This window comes from Moschus berezovskii, chromosome 3 (assembly GCF_049115385.1).
Source record: "Moschus berezovskii isolate FMDL1 chromosome 3, NW_MosBer_1.0, whole genome shotgun sequence".
NCBI classification, from domain to species: domain Eukaryota; kingdom Metazoa; phylum Chordata; class Mammalia; order Artiodactyla; family Moschidae; genus Moschus; species Moschus berezovskii.
The window spans coordinates 51,965,490-51,982,680 of NC_142462.1; the positions used below are offsets into that span (position 1 = coordinate 51,965,490).

At 36.4% G+C, this 17,191-nt stretch overlaps 2 protein-coding genes across 2 annotated transcripts in view; one reads left to right on the top strand and one right to left on the bottom strand.

Moving 5' to 3' along the window:
- Positions 1–6,735, top strand: part of FAM185A (family with sequence similarity 185 member A) — a 76,049-nt gene extending 69,314 nt beyond the window's left edge. The window contains exon 8 of the mRNA XM_055420716.2: positions 1,382–6,735. Coding sequence (XP_055276691.2) covers positions 1,382–1,494 — 113 coding nt within the window. The 3' untranslated portion in view covers positions 1,495–6,735. The remainder of the gene's footprint in view (positions 1–1,381) is intronic.
- A 7,278-nt stretch (positions 6,736–14,013) lies between these two features.
- Positions 14,014–17,191, bottom strand: part of FBXL13 (F-box and leucine rich repeat protein 13) — a 238,177-nt gene continuing 234,999 nt past the window's right edge. The window contains exon 21 of the mRNA XM_055420161.2: positions 14,014–14,197. Coding sequence (XP_055276136.2) covers positions 14,014–14,197 — 184 coding nt within the window. The remainder of the gene's footprint in view (positions 14,198–17,191) is intronic.

A 17,191-nucleotide genomic window follows, 5' to 3' on the forward strand; every position in this document is an offset into this window, starting at 1 on the left:
AATGAGAAAGATTTTAAGCAGTTTCATGAGAAATTGGGATATGATGATACTGGAAATACGGCAAAAGAAATGGAAGGAAAAATCTCCAGAGGAAGTCATTGAATACTCAACTGTCTTTTGGGAAAGATGCAATAAAGAAATAGACAAGATTATGCCTCAGATCAAAGGGGAAAGGCAAGAATTCAGAGAGTTTGTATCAAAGAAAGATACAAAGTCTTGACACAAAGACTGAATGGTACAAAGTATCTTTTCAGCAGGTGGAACCATCAAAGGAGAAAACTAGTAGAGAAGAGTTTGTTTCCTTGATTTGTGTGCTTGGATTCAACAAAGAAAATGTATATGATGAATTGAGACAGTGTATTCACAATATCCCTCAATTCAGATTTGACTGGTTTCTTAAGTCCAGAATTGCAGTGGAGCTCCAGAGGTATAACACCTTAACTACCTTGATTGAAAGAAAAAAGAGAGCTAGAAGACTAGAGATGGCAAAAAAAAAAAAAAAACAGGTGAGCACAATGATTGCCATAGCCTATTAGCTTGAGAGTTTCCAGGCTGTAGGGCAAGGAGAGGAGTAACACAGGCAAAGCCCAAGAGATTCACCACATGGTAGAGAAAAGGGCTGCTAGAGGTAACAAGAGAAAGTTCCAGAGAGAGCCAGTTTATACAGGGTGCCCATGACTATTTAGCAAAGTATGGATCAGCATGTGTGTAAGGAAACCACCTGAAACATGCTACAGTATGAACAAACCTCAAAATAATTATGCTGAAAGGACCTATTTTTTAAAAGACTACATAGGGTACATATTGTATGAGTCTATTTATTAAAATCTTAGAAAATGCAACTAATTCATAGTGACACAAAGTAGTAATTGTTGAGAGATTGGAAGAGGTGCAGATACGACAGGCATGGCAGGGCAGGAGGGAAATATTACAAAGGGACACAAGGAAACTTTTGGGAGTGATGGATATGTTCATTATCTTTTTTTTAATCGAAGGATAATTGCTTTACAGAATTTTGTTGTTTTCTGTCAAACTCTTGAGGATGGTTTTTCAGACTTTTTCATATGTAAAAGCTTATTACATTACATACTTTAAATACATGCATTATTTAGTCAGTTATACTTAAATAAAGCTCTTTTAAAAACCTGCATACAAAAATGAATAAATAAAAGAGTAGTTTCCCTTTCCGTGTTGTTTTGAGGAAAAGAAAGGAGAGAACAAGCCCAGGTAACCTCTTTGCAACTCTTCCAGTGCAGGCTATCTTTACTAAGATTTTGCTGTTTAAAACGTTTTTTAGTTTTAGAGATATATTGTTAGGCTACATGTAGTCAGTATCGCTCTTGTCAATCAGGATATAACTTTATGCAATTTTGTGTTTCAGGATTCCTGAATCAAACAAGCAAACATGAAAAATGGATTAAGGCTGATGCCCCAAAAGGAACTGTACGTTTTAGAAGCCAAAGCTGGTTTCAGTCCCTGAAGCTGCAGGACTGAATGACTTGAATTATATTTCTAATTTTTAACAATGACTAGTATATCTATGACTACAAAAAAGCAAATACTGGTGTTCATACAAATATTGAAAACAACAAATTGGAATGTCTTGGAGAAATCTTTTCAAAATTTGTACTTCGCTGTTAGTTTTCTTTTGTAACAAACTACCACAGACTTACTGACTTTAAAAAATACCTGTTTGTCCTGGGATCTCCTGGATGCTGACACTACCCAGCACTAGCCCCAAGGCCTCTACAGTCAATCACCTCATTACCTGGTTCCATCAACCAATGGCCAGCAGCCTCTGCACAAGGAAGCACCTGGCAACCAAATGGATCAGAGGCCAACCAAGCCTACCAGACCACCTGCACAGTTTGCCAAAACAGAAAGACCCATGCCCTCATAGGGGGAACTCCTAAGGCATATAGCTTTTGATGAGAGGAGAGTGCACTGCTGGAACACAGAAGATCACTTCTTCATGATTGGAAAACATAACCAACATGTCAGATACATAAAAAACAAAAACAGCTAGTTAGGCAAAATGAGGCAACAGAGGGCCATGTTCCAATAAATGATTGAGAGAAAAACCACAGATGAAGAACTAAATGAAATGGGAGATATGAAATCTAACCAAGAAAGAGTTTAAGGATATCATCATAAAAATGACCAAAGAACTTAGGAAAAGAATGGCTGCACAGACTGATAAGTTAGAAGTTTTTAACAAAGAAAAAAAGACCAACCAAACAATAACTGAAATGAAAAATACACTTAAATCAATCAGTAGTAGACTAAATAATACAGAGGAATGGATCTGAAGCTGGAAAACAGAGTAGTGGAAATCAGTGATGCTGAAGAGAAACCAATGAATAGAAATGAGGACATTTTAAGAGACTTCTGAGACAACGTCAGGCTCATTTTTATTTGCATTTTAGGATCCCCACAGAATAGAAAGAGGCTAAGAACATAATTGAAGACATGATAGCTGAAAACTTTCCTATCTTGGAAAAAACAAAACCCAAAATTAGTCAAAGGGAAGAAATCATAAAAATCGGAGCAGAAATAAATGAAATAGACTCTTAAAAAATACAATAGAAAAGATCTGTGAAGCTAAGAGCTTGTTCTTTGAAAAGATAATCTGAACTGATAAACCATTAGCCAGATTCATCAAGAAAAAAAAGATCCAAATCAATAAAGTCAGAAATGAAAAAGGAGAAGTTACAACTGATGCTACTGGAATACAAAGGACCATAAGAGACTACTGCAGACAACTATATGTCAAAAAAGGGGACAACATTGAAGAAATAGGCAAATCCTAAAAATGTATGCTAAAAGGAATCAACAGTAGACTCCCAAGACTGACTCAGAAGAAGTAGAAAATATGAACAGATCAATTATAAGTAATGAAATTGAATTAGTGACAAAAATTTCCCAGCAAACAAAAAGTCCATGACCAGATGGCTTCACAGAAGAGTCCTACCAAACATTTAGAGACTAGTTAGCATTTATGCTTCTTAAACTATTCCAAAAAATTGCAGAGGAAAGAACACTGCTGAACTCATTCTACATGGCCAGAATCACCATAAGATCAAAGCTAACAAAGATAATTATACACATATACAAATTATAGGCCATTTTAACTGATGAATACTGATGTGAAAATACTCAACAAAATATTGTCAAATCAATTCCAACAATACATCAAAAGGATCATACATGGTGATCAAGTGGGATTTATCTCAGGTATGCAAGAATTTCTCAGTATACACAAATCAATCAATGTGATACACCACATTAACAAATTGAACAATAAAAACCACATGATCATCTGCATAGATAGAGGAAAAGGTTTTCACAAAGTTTAGCATTCATTTATGTTTAAAAACGCTCTAGAAAATGGGCCTAGAGGGAACATACCTCAGCATAATAAAGGCCATATATGACAAATCAGTGCAAACATCATACTTAGTGGTCAAAAGCTAAAAACATTTACTCTTAAGATCAGAAACAAGACAAGGATGCCCCCTCTTGTCAGTTTTATTCAGCATAGTTTTGGAATTTCTTGCCACAGCAGTCAGACAAAAAAAAAAGGAATAAATGGAATCCAGATTGGAAAAGAAGAAGTAAAGCAGTCACTGTTTGCAGATGATATACTGTACACACAAAATCCTAAAGATGACACTGACAAAATTACTAGAGCTTATCACTAAATTTGTAAAGTTGCAGGATACAAAATTAATACAGAGAAATCTGTTATTTGCACACTAAAAATGAACTATCAGAGAAATTAAAACAATCCCATTTACCATCTCATCAAATATAATAAAATACTTAAGAATAAACTTACCTAAAGAGGTTAAAGGTTTGTATTTGAAAAACTGTAAGACACTGATGAATGAAATTGAAGGTAATTCAAACAGGTGGAAAGATATGCCATGTTCATTGATTGGAAAAATTAATTTTATAAAATGACCATACTAACCAGGGCAGGTTACAGATTCAATGCAATCTCTATCAAAATACCAAGGGCACTTTTTTCACACAATTAAGTATTTCTAAAATTTGTATGGAAACACAGAAGACCCTAAATAACTAAATGATCTCCAGAAAGAAGGAAGCTAGAAGAATCACATGCTCTGACTTCAGACTGTACTAAAAAGCTGAAGTAATCAAAACAGCATGGAATTGGCACAAAAACAAGGGTGTAGATCAGTGGAACAGAAAAGAGCCAAGAAATAAACCCACACACTTATGGTCAATTAATCTGTGACAGAGTAGGCAAGAAGATAGAAAAAAAACAACAATCTTTTCAATAAGTGGTGCTGGGAAAACTGGTCAGGTACATGTAAAAGAATAAAATTAGAATATTCTCAACACCATATGCAAACACAAATTAAGGATGGATTAAAGAATTAAAAGTAATAGCAGAAACAAAACTTCAAGAAGAAAGCATAGGTGGACCACTCTGACATAAATTGTAGCAATATTTTGGATGAGCTCTCCTAAAGCAAAGAAAATGGAAACAAAAATAAACAAATGGGACCTAATTAAATTTAAAAGATTTTGCACAGCATAGGAAATCATCAACAAAATAAAAAGACAACCTACTGGATGGGAGAAAATATTTGCAAATGATACAGCCAAAAGAGGCTTATATCCAAAATATATGAACAGCTCTTACAACTCAATGTAAAAAAAAAAAAAGATTAAAAAATGGGCAGAAGATCCAAATAGACATTTTTTTCCCAAACAAGTCATACCAGTGGCCATCATCACTTGAAAAGATGCTCAACATCATAATAATCAGAGAAATTCAAATTAAAAGCATAATGAGATATCACCTCACATTTGTCAAAATAGCTATCATCATAAAATACCACAAATAAAAAATATTGGCAAGGATGTGGAGGAAGGGGAATCTTCTTATACTTAGTGGGACTATAAATTGGTGCAGCCACTATGGAGAACAGTATGGAGATTTTGGAAAAAAAAAAACACAAAACCTAGAACTAACATAAGACCCAGCATTTCTACTCCTGGTTTTTTATCTGAAGAAACAAAAAACACTAATTTGAAGATACTTGAACACCAATATTAATAGCATTTACAATTGCTAAGATATGGAAGCAACCTAAGTGTCCATTAACAGGTGAATGAATAAAAAAGATGTGGTATATATAAATACAATAAGGGACTTATCTACTGATCTAGTGGCTAAGACTCCACACTCCTAATGCAGGGGCACCAGGTTCAATCCCTGGTCAGGGAACCGGATCCCATATGCTGCAACTGAGAGTTTGCATACTGCAATGAAGATTGAAGATCCTAGATGCCACAGCTAAAAGCCAGCACAGTCAGATAAATAAACAAATATTTATATGCAATGGAATACTACTCAGCCATGAAAAAGAATGAAAATTTCAGCAACTAGGATGGACCTGGAGGGTACTGTGCTAAGTGAAAGTAGTCAGAGAAATATGCATACTATATAATGTCACAGGTGGAATCGGAAAAATATAGTTAATATAATTTTTAAAAAAGAAACATACTCACAGATAACAGAGAACATGCGAGTGGTTACCAGTAGGGAGAGGAAAGTGGGGAAGAACAGGATATGGGTAGGGGATTAAGAGGTACAAACTGCTATTTATAAAATAAGCTGCAACATGGGATATAGCCAATATTTTGTAATAACTAAAATGGAATATAACCTTTAAAAATTGTCAATCACTATGTTGTATACTTTAAACTTACATAATATTATATATCAACCATACCTCATTAAATTTTTTTTTTAATATGAGTTATTAAGCTAAAGAAAACCCTGTTCATCAGCTCACTGTTCTGTAGATCAGGAGCTCAGTGTGGTTAGATTCTCTGCTCATGGTATTGCAAGTCTGGACTTAAGGCGCTGGCCAGACTGAATTCTCCTCTGGATGATCTGAGAAATAGTCTACTTCCAAACTTACTCATATTATTGGCAAACTCCAGTTCATCATGACTGTGTGACTGAGATCTATGTTTCCATTCTGTCAGTTGGCAATCATTTAAGCTTCTAGAGACCACCTGCAACCCTTCTCATGTGGCTCTCTCCATTTTCAACCCAGCAATAATGCAATTAGTCCTTCTCATACTTTGAATATCTGAGTTATTTTTCTGCAACCAGCTTGAGATAACTGCTTTTAAAGAGCTCAGAGGATTAGGTAAGGCCTACTTAGGATAATCTTTGTTTTGTCATCTAATCTAATGTAATCATAAAATGGTATTTCATCATATTCGTAGTTTCCACTTGAAGAAATTATACAAAAATAATAGGTAATAGGGGGCAGTTATTTTAAAATTCTTTACCAGGGCTCTTGTATAAAATGTTTTCTACTTAGCACTTATTATGACAACAATATAAAGTTAAGCTGTGGCTACATCACAAATACATACACAAATAAAAGACATCACAAATATAATGCAATTACTACTGATTCTTTTTTTTAACGTAATTTAAGGCATAATGCATTCTGGTGGTGGGGCAGCATTCAGCTACTTTATAGCCTGTTGTATGAAGATAGATTTTCACTTTTACAGTGACATACTATCTAAGTTATTTTATGAATTTTCTTTCTTTCAAATGTTGTTTTCCCCGGAAGATTTAAATTATACAATACTGAATAGATGTTATCTATTGGATTGTATTTCTATGCTCTTTTAATTTCTGATTTTCTAATAAACCTTTCCAAATATGACCTGTAATAGTCTCTTTTTGTTAATATTTAATTTATTTGGAGTTCTGTTTTTAACTTTTTATTTATGAAGCAAAAAGTCAGCTTTGTCAGGTGTCTCAAAGTCTCTTTTTAGTTCATACTTCATAAAATTATAATTTGTATGGTTTTGGACAACACTCACATGTTAGTATGTTTGATGTGGTTGTGGTGTGTGTGTATTAAATTATTAAGTAGAGGGAACTGGGAGGCAATAAGGCAATTTTTATCATCTTTTCCACCTTCTGCAATTATATAAATATTTTCACGACTAAAAGTTTATGAACTTGGTCAACAATAGCCAGAAAGGTGAGCATAAACAGCAGTCAACTGTATTTACAATTATTAAAGGAATGGTACATATTTGGATGACAGATTCAAGTCCAAACTGAAAGGTAAAGTCACATATTTTACTGTCTTGAACACGGACCTATATATTTCAAATGCTTAAGATCTGAAGACCTCAGTATCAATAATATGGATACCTTGAGTAATTTGCACCCAGAACTTAACAATTTCACCACTTGTTCAGTGCACTTCTTAGTCCCCTTTCATAGCCAACTTTTTCTAACCCCTACCCTTTTTCTTTCATTTCTGCTACTATAAAATCTGTCTCCCCATAAAGAACAAATGTGTCTCTTGTTTTTGTTTAGAACAGGACCTTACTCAGAGAACTGTGGAGCAAGCTTTGACAGTTAAATACCCTGCCTGGTTTCTAGAGAAACATAATGGGTGTGTTTCTCCTTACGGTGATTTTACCCAGGCAGGCATCATTCCTTTAGAAAGCAGTTGCATCTTGCATATCTTTCCAGTTATGCACTCAAAATAATTAGGGGTCAGAAGCCAGTTTCTATGCAGCTGCCAGAATCTCCAAATTTAATTAAAAATCACCCTCTGGAACAGTCATCTTATGTCTCAAGTTGGGTGTTAAAATTTCCTACTCAGTTGATTCTGCAGCAGTCCACTTCCAGGAACCATTTCACAGCTAAGTGATACTGCTTATTTCAAAAACTTTCAAAACCAACCTAAGAAAGGGGAGAATTACTAAAAGCATTTAGCTAATTTTAGTTCAGTTCAGTTCAGGTGAGTCGCTCAGTAATATCCGACACTTTATGACCCATGGACTGCAGCATGCCAGGCTTCCCTGTCCATCACCAACTCCCGGAGCCTACTCAAACTAATGTTCATCACGTCGGTAATGCCATCCAACCATCTCATCCTCTTTGTCCCCTTCTTCTCCCACCTTCAATCTTTCCCAGCATCAGGGTCTTTTCCAATGAGTTGGTTCTTCAATTACCTGGCCCAAGTATTGGAGCTTCAGCTTCAATCCTTCCAATGAACATCCAGGATTGATCTCCTTTAGAATGGACTGGTAGATCTCCTTGCAGTCCAAGGGACTCTCAAGAGTCTTCTCCAACACCACAGTTCAAAAGCATCAATTCTTTGGTGCTCAGCTTTCTTTATAATCCAACTCTCAAGTCCACACATGACTATTGGAAAAACCATAGCTCTGACTAGATGGACCTTTATTGGTAAAGTAATGTCTCTGCTTTTTAATATGCTGTATGGTTGGTCATAGCTTTTCTTCCAAGGAGCAGGCATCTTTTAATTTCATGGCTATAGTCACCATCTGCAGTGATCTCCGAGCCCCCAAAAATAAAGTCTCTCAGTTTCCACTATTGCTGCATCTATTAGCCATGAAGTGATGGGACCAGATGCCATGATCTTAGCTTTCTGAATGTTGAGTTTTAAGCCAACTTTTTCACTGTCCTCTTTCACTTTCATCACGAGGCTCTTTAGTTCTTCTTCACTTTCTGCCATAAGCGTGGTGTCATCTGCATATCTGAGGTTATTGATATTTCTCCCGGCAATCTTGATTCCAGCTTGTGCTTCATCCAACCCGGCATTTCGCATGATGTGCTCTGCATAGAAGTTCAATAAGCAGGGTGACAGTATACAGCCTTGATGTACTCCTTTCCTGATTTGGAACCAGTCTGTTGTTCCATGTCTAGTTCTAACTGTTGCTTCTTGACCTGCATACAGATTTCTCAGGAGGGAGGTCAGGTGGTCTGGTTTTCCCATCTCTTTAAGCATTTTCTAGTTTGTTGTGATCTACACAATCAAAGGCTTTGGCGTAGTTAATAAAGCAAAAGTAGATGTTTTTCTGGAACTCTCTTGCTTCCTCTATGTTCCAACGGATGCTGGTTCCTCTGCCTTTGCTGAATCCATCTTGAACATCTGGAATTTCACAGTTCATGTACTGTTGAAGCCTGGCTTAAGAATTTTGATCGTTAATTTGCTAGCTTGTGAGATGAGTGCAATTGTGCGGTAGTTTGAACTTTCTTTGATATTGCCTTTCTTTGGGATTGGAATGAAAACTGACGTTTCCAGTCCTTTGGCCACTGCTGAGTTTTCCAAATTTGGAAGCATATTGAGTGCAGCACTTTCAGGGCATCATCTTTTAGGATTTGAAATAGCTCAACTGGGATTCCATCACTTCCACCAGCTTTGTTTGTAGTGATGCTTCCTAAGGCCCACTTGACTTCACTTTCCAGGATGTCTGGCCCTAGGTGAGTGATCACACCATAGTGGTTATTTGGGTCATGAAGATCTTTTTTGTATAGTTCTTCTGTGTATTCTTGCCACCTCTTAATATTTTATGCTTCTGTTAGGTCCATACCATTTCTGTCCTTTATTGAGCCCATCTTTGCATGAAATGTTCCCTTAGTATCTCTAATTTTCTTGAAGAGATCTCAAGTCTTTCCCATTCTGTTGTTTTCCTCTATTTCTTTGCATTGATCCCAGGGGAAGGCTTTCTTATCTCTCCTTGCTACTCTTTGGAACTCTGCATTCAAATGGGTATATCTTTCCTTTTCTCCTTTGTCTTTAGCTTCTCTTCTTTTCTCAGCTATTTGTAAGGTCTCCTCAGACAACCGTTTTGCCTTTCTTCTTCTTGGGGATGGTCTTGATCACTGCCTCCTGTACAATGTCACGAAACCTCCATCCATAGTTCTTCAGGCACTCTATCAGATCTAATCCCTTGAATCTATTTGTCACTTCCACTGTATAATCGTAAGGGATTTGATTTAAGTCATACCTGAATTGTCTAGTGGTTTTCCCTACTTTCTTCAATTTAAGTCTGAATTTGGTAATAAGGAATTCATGATCTGAGCCACAGTCAGCTTCCAGTCTTCTTTTTGCTGACTGTATAGAGCTTCTCCATCTTTGGCTGCAAAGAATATAATCAATCTGATTTTGGTATTGACAATTCTGGTGATGTCCATGTATAGTCTTCTCTTGTGTTGTTGGAAGAGGGTGTTTGCTATGACCAGTGCATTCTCTTGGCAAAACTCTATTAGCCTTTCACCTGCTTCATTTTCTACCCCAAGGCCAAATTTGCCTGTTACTCCAGGTAGCACTTGACTTCCTACTTTTGCATTCCAGTCCCCTATAATGAAGAGGACATCTTTGGGGGGTGTTAGTTCTATAAGGTCTTGTAGGTCTTCATGGAACCATTCAACCTCAGCTTCTTCAGCATTACTGGTCAGGGCATAGACTTGGATTACTGTGATATTGAATGGTTTGCCTTGGAAACAGAGATCATTTTGTTGTTTTTGAGATTGCATCCAAGTACTGTGTTTTGGAATCTTTTGTTGACTATCATGGCTACTCCCATTTCTTCTTGCCCACAGTAGTAGATATACTGGTCATCTGAGTTAAATTCACCCATTCCAGTCCATTTTAATTCACCGATTCCTAAAATGTAAATGTTCACACTTGCCGTCTCCTGTTTGACCACTTCCAATTTGCCTTGATTCATGGACCTAACATTCCAAGTTCCTACGCAGTATTGCTCTTTACAGTATAAGAATTTACTTCTGTCACCTGTGAATCCACAACTGGGTGTTGTTTTTGCTTTGGCTCCGTCTCTTCATTCTTTCTGGAGTTATTTCTCTACTCTTCTCCAGTAGCATGTTGGACATCTACTGACCTGGGGAGTTCATCTTTCAGTGTCATACCATTTTGCCTTTTCATACTGTTCATGGGGTTTTCAAGCCAATACTGAAGTGGTCTGCTATTCCCTTCTCTAGTGGACCACGTACTAAGAAAGGGGAGAAATACTAAAAGCATATAGCTAATTTTAGGGAACTGTATTAAAAATACCTTATTAAAAAGTAAGACTTTTTAAAGCTTTTCAAAATAACTTTCATATCTTTTACCTAAAGTTTTATCTTTACTTTGTACTTGTGGGGTACAAAAGACAGTAACCCAATTTAAGGGACGAGTAATGGAGGAAATAGGGTAAAAGACTGATCTAATATTACAAACATTGTGGCATAACAGAGTTCTTTCTTGGACCCTATAAACCTTAGTGTTACATAGTATGAAGTAAATAATCATACACTGGCATGTGATCATTTGAATTCTGTTAAAATCTAAAGAGAGTTATTATCTTTTACCCTAATGATATAAATTCATAGGTGAAAGCTTATTAAAAACTACATGTAGATACACAACCAGTAACCCATATCTCCTAGCATAAAGTTGGAAGCTTTTTTGGTATAGCATAGTTTAAAATTTTCTCCATAGTGAAAATTTGATTAAAAGAAAATCTTTTTTTTTTTAAGTTACCTCCAAACTTTCTCCATAGTGGCTGTACCAACTTACATTTCCACCAGCTGTATGGGAGGGTTCCCTTCTCTCCATTCCCTCACCAGTATTTATTATTTGTAGCCAGTGAAGTGATACTTCATTATAATTCTGATTTGCATTTTTCTAATATTTAGTGACATTGAACGTTTTTCCATGTGCCTGTTGGCCATCTTTATGTCTTTTCTTGGAGAAATGTCTATTTAGATTTACCCATTTTTTTGATTGGGTCTTTTGGTCTTTTTTTGATATTGCTCTATATGGGCTGTTTGTAAATCCCTTGTCGGTCACATCATTTGAAAATTTTTCTTTCATTCTGTTGTCTTTTCATTTGTTTAAAGCTTCCTTTACTGTGCAAAAGCTTTTAATTAGGTCCCATTTATTTTTTATTTTATTCCCATTATTCTAGGAGATGGATACAAAAAGATCCTGCTATGATTTTTGTCACAGTGTTCTACCTATGTTTTCCTCTAGGAGTTTTATAGTACTTAGTCTTACATTCAGGTCTTTAACCTACTTTGAGTTTATTTTTATATATGGTGGTAGAGAATATTATAATTTCATTATTTTACATATAGATCTTCAGTTTCCCCAGTATCACTTATTGAAGAGACCATCTTTTCTCCATTGAATCTTTTTGTCATAGATTAATTGACCATAGAGTCCAGGTTTATTTCTGGGCTTTCTATTGTTCCATTGATCTCTAGTTCTGTTTTTTTGTGCCAGTACCATACTGTCTTGATTACTGTACCTTTGTATTATAGTCTGAAGTCAGGGAGCCTGAATAAAAATATTTTTTTGTTTAGTTCTATGGAAAATGCCATTGGTAAATTGGTGAGAATTGCATTGAATCTGTAGATTGTCTGTAGTAGTATAGTCATTTTAACAATATTGATTCTTCTAATGCAGGAACATATTACATCTTTCCATCTGTTTGTGTCATCTTCAATTTATTTCATATTATCTAGCACTCCCATCGGAGAAGGCAATGGCAAGCCACTCCAGTACTCTTGCCTAGAAAATCCCATGGATGGAGGAGCCTGGTAGGCTGCAGTCCGTAGGGTCGCTAAGGGTCAGACACGACTGAGCGACTTCACTTTCACTTTTCACTTTCACACATTGGAGAAGGAAATGGCAACCCACTCCAGTGTTCTTGCCTGGAGAATCCCAGGGACGGGGGAGCCTGGTGGGCTTCCGTCTATGGGGTCACACAGAGTCGGACACGACTGAAGTGACTCAGCAGCAGCAGCAGCAGCACTCCCATAAAAAACTATAACTTGAAAAGATACTTGCACCCCAGTGTTCATTGCAGCACTATTTACAATAGTCAGGACACACGACAGGAACTTAAGTGTCCATCAACAGATGAATGGATAAAGAAAATGTAAAATGTATATAGATATGTATATACACACACACCCCCAGAATATTGCTGCTGCTGCTGCTAAGTCGCTTCAGTCGTGTCCAACTCTGTGCGACCCCATAGACGGCAGCCCACCAGGCTCCCCCGTCCCTGGGATTCTCCAGGCAAGAACACTGGAGTGGGTTGCTTCAGTTGAGTTGCTTACTCAGTCATAAAAAGAATGAAATAATTTGGAGCAACAAGGATGGACCTAGAAATTATTACACTAAGTGAAGTAACCCAAAGACAAATATCATACCACTTATATATGGAATCTAAGAAAAAGATACAAACAAACCTATTTACAAAATAAAAATAACCCCACAGACAGCAAATTTATGGTTACCAAAGGGAGAGGGTGATGGGAGGAGGGATAAGTTAGAAGTTTGGGATTAACATGTACTCACTACTATATATAAAATAGATAACAAACAAGGATCTTCTGAAAAGCACAGGGTACTGTACTCAAGGGTCTGTAATAACTTAGAAAATAATCCAAAAAGAATATATATGTATGTGCGTGCATGTATATAACTGAATCACTGTGCTATACACCTGAATTAACACAGCATTGTAAATCAGCTATACTTCAGTAAAAAAAGATCTTTGTGAGACATTGCAGGGACAGTGCAAATTTGACTAAAAGGGACTGTTTCTTTTTAATTTGCCTCTGACTGTTAAGTCAAATGTTGAAATGAGTCCTGGGTTAATTGGCATTTAGATCTCTCTTGTTAAGTGTCTAGAAATTACTAGAAAGCTTTGTTTCTTTCAAAAATGTATATCTATATCATTTATAATAAAGCCTTACAGATCCTTAATGTCATTGCTCTCACTCAAAACCCTTACTGTTTTATATAGCCTTCTGCTTTCTTTTCTAAGAAGAAGCTTCTAAATTTCTTGTGAAAAACATCACATCTGTCAGGATTGTTTTGTATACAACTGTAACCATAGATTTGATAGTCTCATCAAAACAATTGGTTTGATTAAAGTAAATTTAAGTAGAAAAGTTACATAGTAGCAGTATTTAATTTGGCTTTTTTTAATCATGATTGTTAGATAGAAGAACTCATAGATGTATTTACAAACACATAGCTGGAATAAAAATCTGGAAATGATTTCCAGCTTGTTTACACTGTTCAGATCCAGCTAGTAAAAAAATACTTGCATTAAATGAAATTGCCAGATTCTAGATTTTTTGTTCTTGCTTGAGGTTGAAGGTCATACTGCTTCCTCTTCACTACTGTATGTTGACTCTTTTGCGGTCAATTCTGAATCTTTAAGTGATGTATTTTGTTGTTCTCTAAGAGACTTGCCTTCAGAATCATAGCCAAACCAAAGTGGAGGGTTAGAAGCGCTATATTCCTGGTGCTGAACTATAGATGACATTCTTATAGCTGCCTCCCTGTAATAACAGTGATGAGCATTAGCTAGTTGAAAAAGTAATTGCTAGTGCAGAATTTTCAAATTAGACCACATTTGGAGTCAAAGAACTCACTGTCACAACTCAAATTCACATCTCTTTTGCGTTCCTGAGGGGGAGGGTGTGGGTAAATTGTGCTAATAATCAGGATCCCAAAGCTTCAGTAGCTCAGTAGTTCTCTGGTTCAGTCAGTTCAAAGATTAACAGATACTGAAATGGGTAAGGAAATAGCATGGCCAAGGCGTGGAAACACTGAAGGCATTCTGTAGCTAGGACTCTTAAGTGAGCTTTCTGCTTGTTATTTGAGTTTCTTTGATGGAAGTATCCTAACTAGGCAACCTGTGAAAGTTAGCTGTGCACCAGAGCAGGAGCTCCTAACCTAGAGTCCACAGATCCCTGTTGGATATGTGGATGAACTTCAGGGAGGGCCCAGGGATTCCTCCTTGAAAATTCATGCAGTTTTATATCTACTATGCTTTTTTTTTTTTTTTTGAGGAGAGGGTTTGTGACTTTCATTAACGTCTCAAAGGTGTCCATGACCAAAATGATTAAAAATATGTGTTAGAAAGAAGGAAGCAAAGAAATCATCATAAAGTTATTTGGGACCCCAGTTCCAACATGGGGTGGTGGTGGTCTCCACACCACTTAACAGTTCTAAGATACCAGCTGGCCATCCTATAATTCAGCCCAATTCTGACACTATATATCCAGGTATAGCATTAGATTCTGCAAGTTAAGGGCTCAGACCCACAGACAACCTTCCAGAGTCAATCTCAAGTCCAGGTTGTTACCTGGGCTTCTGATCTACCACCTTGAGCTGCTCACAGAAAACAGAGACATTTACTTACTGAATCACTGGCTCATTAAAGGATATTACTCAAGAACAACCAGGTATCAGAGCTGCATGGGTCCAGATATGGGGAAAGGATGCCGATCTTCCTTGCTCTCTACAGGCATACCACTCGCCCCAAATCTATGCATTCAGCAACCTGGAAGATCTTCAGCCCGTTCCTTTTGGGTTTTTATGGAGGCTTCATTATGTAGGCATGATTGATTAAATCATTGGCCATTGGTGACTGAGTCAACCTCCAGTCCCTCACTTCTCCCCAGAAATCAGAGGGTGATTTTTGAAATCATCCTGAAAATGTTTCACTCCTCTATTCATGGTTGATTCCCTTGGCAACCAGCCCTCATCCTTAGGTGCTTTCCAGAAGTCACCTCCTTAACACAAACTCAGTTGTAGTAGAAAGGGACTTGTTATGAATAACAAGACACCCATATTTCACCTTGTGGCTCTGAATCAGTTTCAGAAACTGAAGACAGGAGACCAAATACTATGCTAAAAGATTCTTCCATTGCTCTTATCACTCAGGAAATTCCAAAGATTTTGGGAGCTGTGAGCCAGAAACCATGGAGGAAGACCAAATATATATATAAAAGATAAGTTTTGATCCTCTGAATGACCAAGTATATATGTCCTATAAAGCACAATATTTCAACATCAGAAAAAATATATATCTAACTTGAAAATAATGTCATTTCCAGGATAGAAGGATTTTTCTGGGAAGTTGATTTGAATGGTGAGATTGGCACTAGAAAGGATATAAGTAACTGGCAACTTCTGTAGGAACAGAGATAAGTAACAACGTTTGCCCATGTGGGGGATTCTTTGCTTGCTATTACTGTATATTACATTCAGTTATTAATTGCATAAGTTTGGAAACTGAGTCATTGATATGGAGGCTGATGTCATATACTTTAACTTAAATTTGTGTTCAGTGGCCATATGAGTTCTGGTATGGCTATGAAATTTACAAAAAAGCTGAGATACATCAGTTTTTAAAATACCGTTTCACTTCAGTCAAATCTTAGATAGTTTAAAATAACTGTAAGCAAACTCAGCAGAGAGACAGCCAAAGCATTGCCAGTTCTGTTTCTTACCACATTGCTTTTTGGCTACTATACTTGCACTGATAAAACTTATAAAAGTTTAAAGAACAGTTTAAGGAAAGAGCAGTTGTTATACTAATTTCTAGTTCTGAGCCATGTGCATTAAAACTTAGCAAACAGATGTATTCTCTTTAGAGAAATATTTATTCTCAAATTTGAAGATAAGTTTATAGTTCAATATCAATATAAAGTTTTGCATTCTGCTAATTTTTTAATCTTTTTTAAGAAGTGTGATTCTATATTTTAAATTTCTTATATAATCTTTGTTATGTCCTCTAAGTAGAATAGTATCATGAAAAAAATAATATCTTTAGCTTTCTCTGTTTTCTTCTGAAGATTTTTCTCCCTTTTCAATTCTATGTAGTTGACAAGATTGCCATGTGTTTTAAAGTGTTTCCTGTGAATTTCTTTTTTTTTTTTTAACCTCAAAAACCTGCCACAATATAATACCAAATGCTGGGGGACTCAGAAGCATGGTTAAATGGTTAAAGCACTATCCTGGGCAACAGAGATCTGTTGTTACTTAGCCTTCAGCCTGTCTCTGCCTATCTCAACTTTGCCTGTCTTTAAAGACTCCAACCCAACTGTTTCCTCCTCTAAACTTTCATAGGAAGTTGACCATAGAATTAGTTTCTTTCCAGTACATAGTTTCATGGTATTAACTGTTTATAATTTTAGACTTTGTTATTTTTCTTTCCTTTAAGAAGGTATTTAAGGGCATATTACATTTCTTTGTATCTCCTGAAATACAGCAGTAATAGCGAAATCAAGAGACTTCAGTAGTTTACTCAGGAGCCCTTTAGCTGTCTTGTCTTCTGTTGGTTTTTGGTCTAGTTTGGTTTGGTTTAAGTTGCTGTTTCCAACATCCTAACAGCAGAGCGCTGGACACACATACTATATTTCATAGTTATTGATAATGATTTAATGCCACTGATGATAACAATACTACTGAGTTTAGGCAACAAGGTCTTGACCTACAGGAAAAGGACATGCTTGGGAGTAAAAGATTTGTAAATAGTTGAGCAA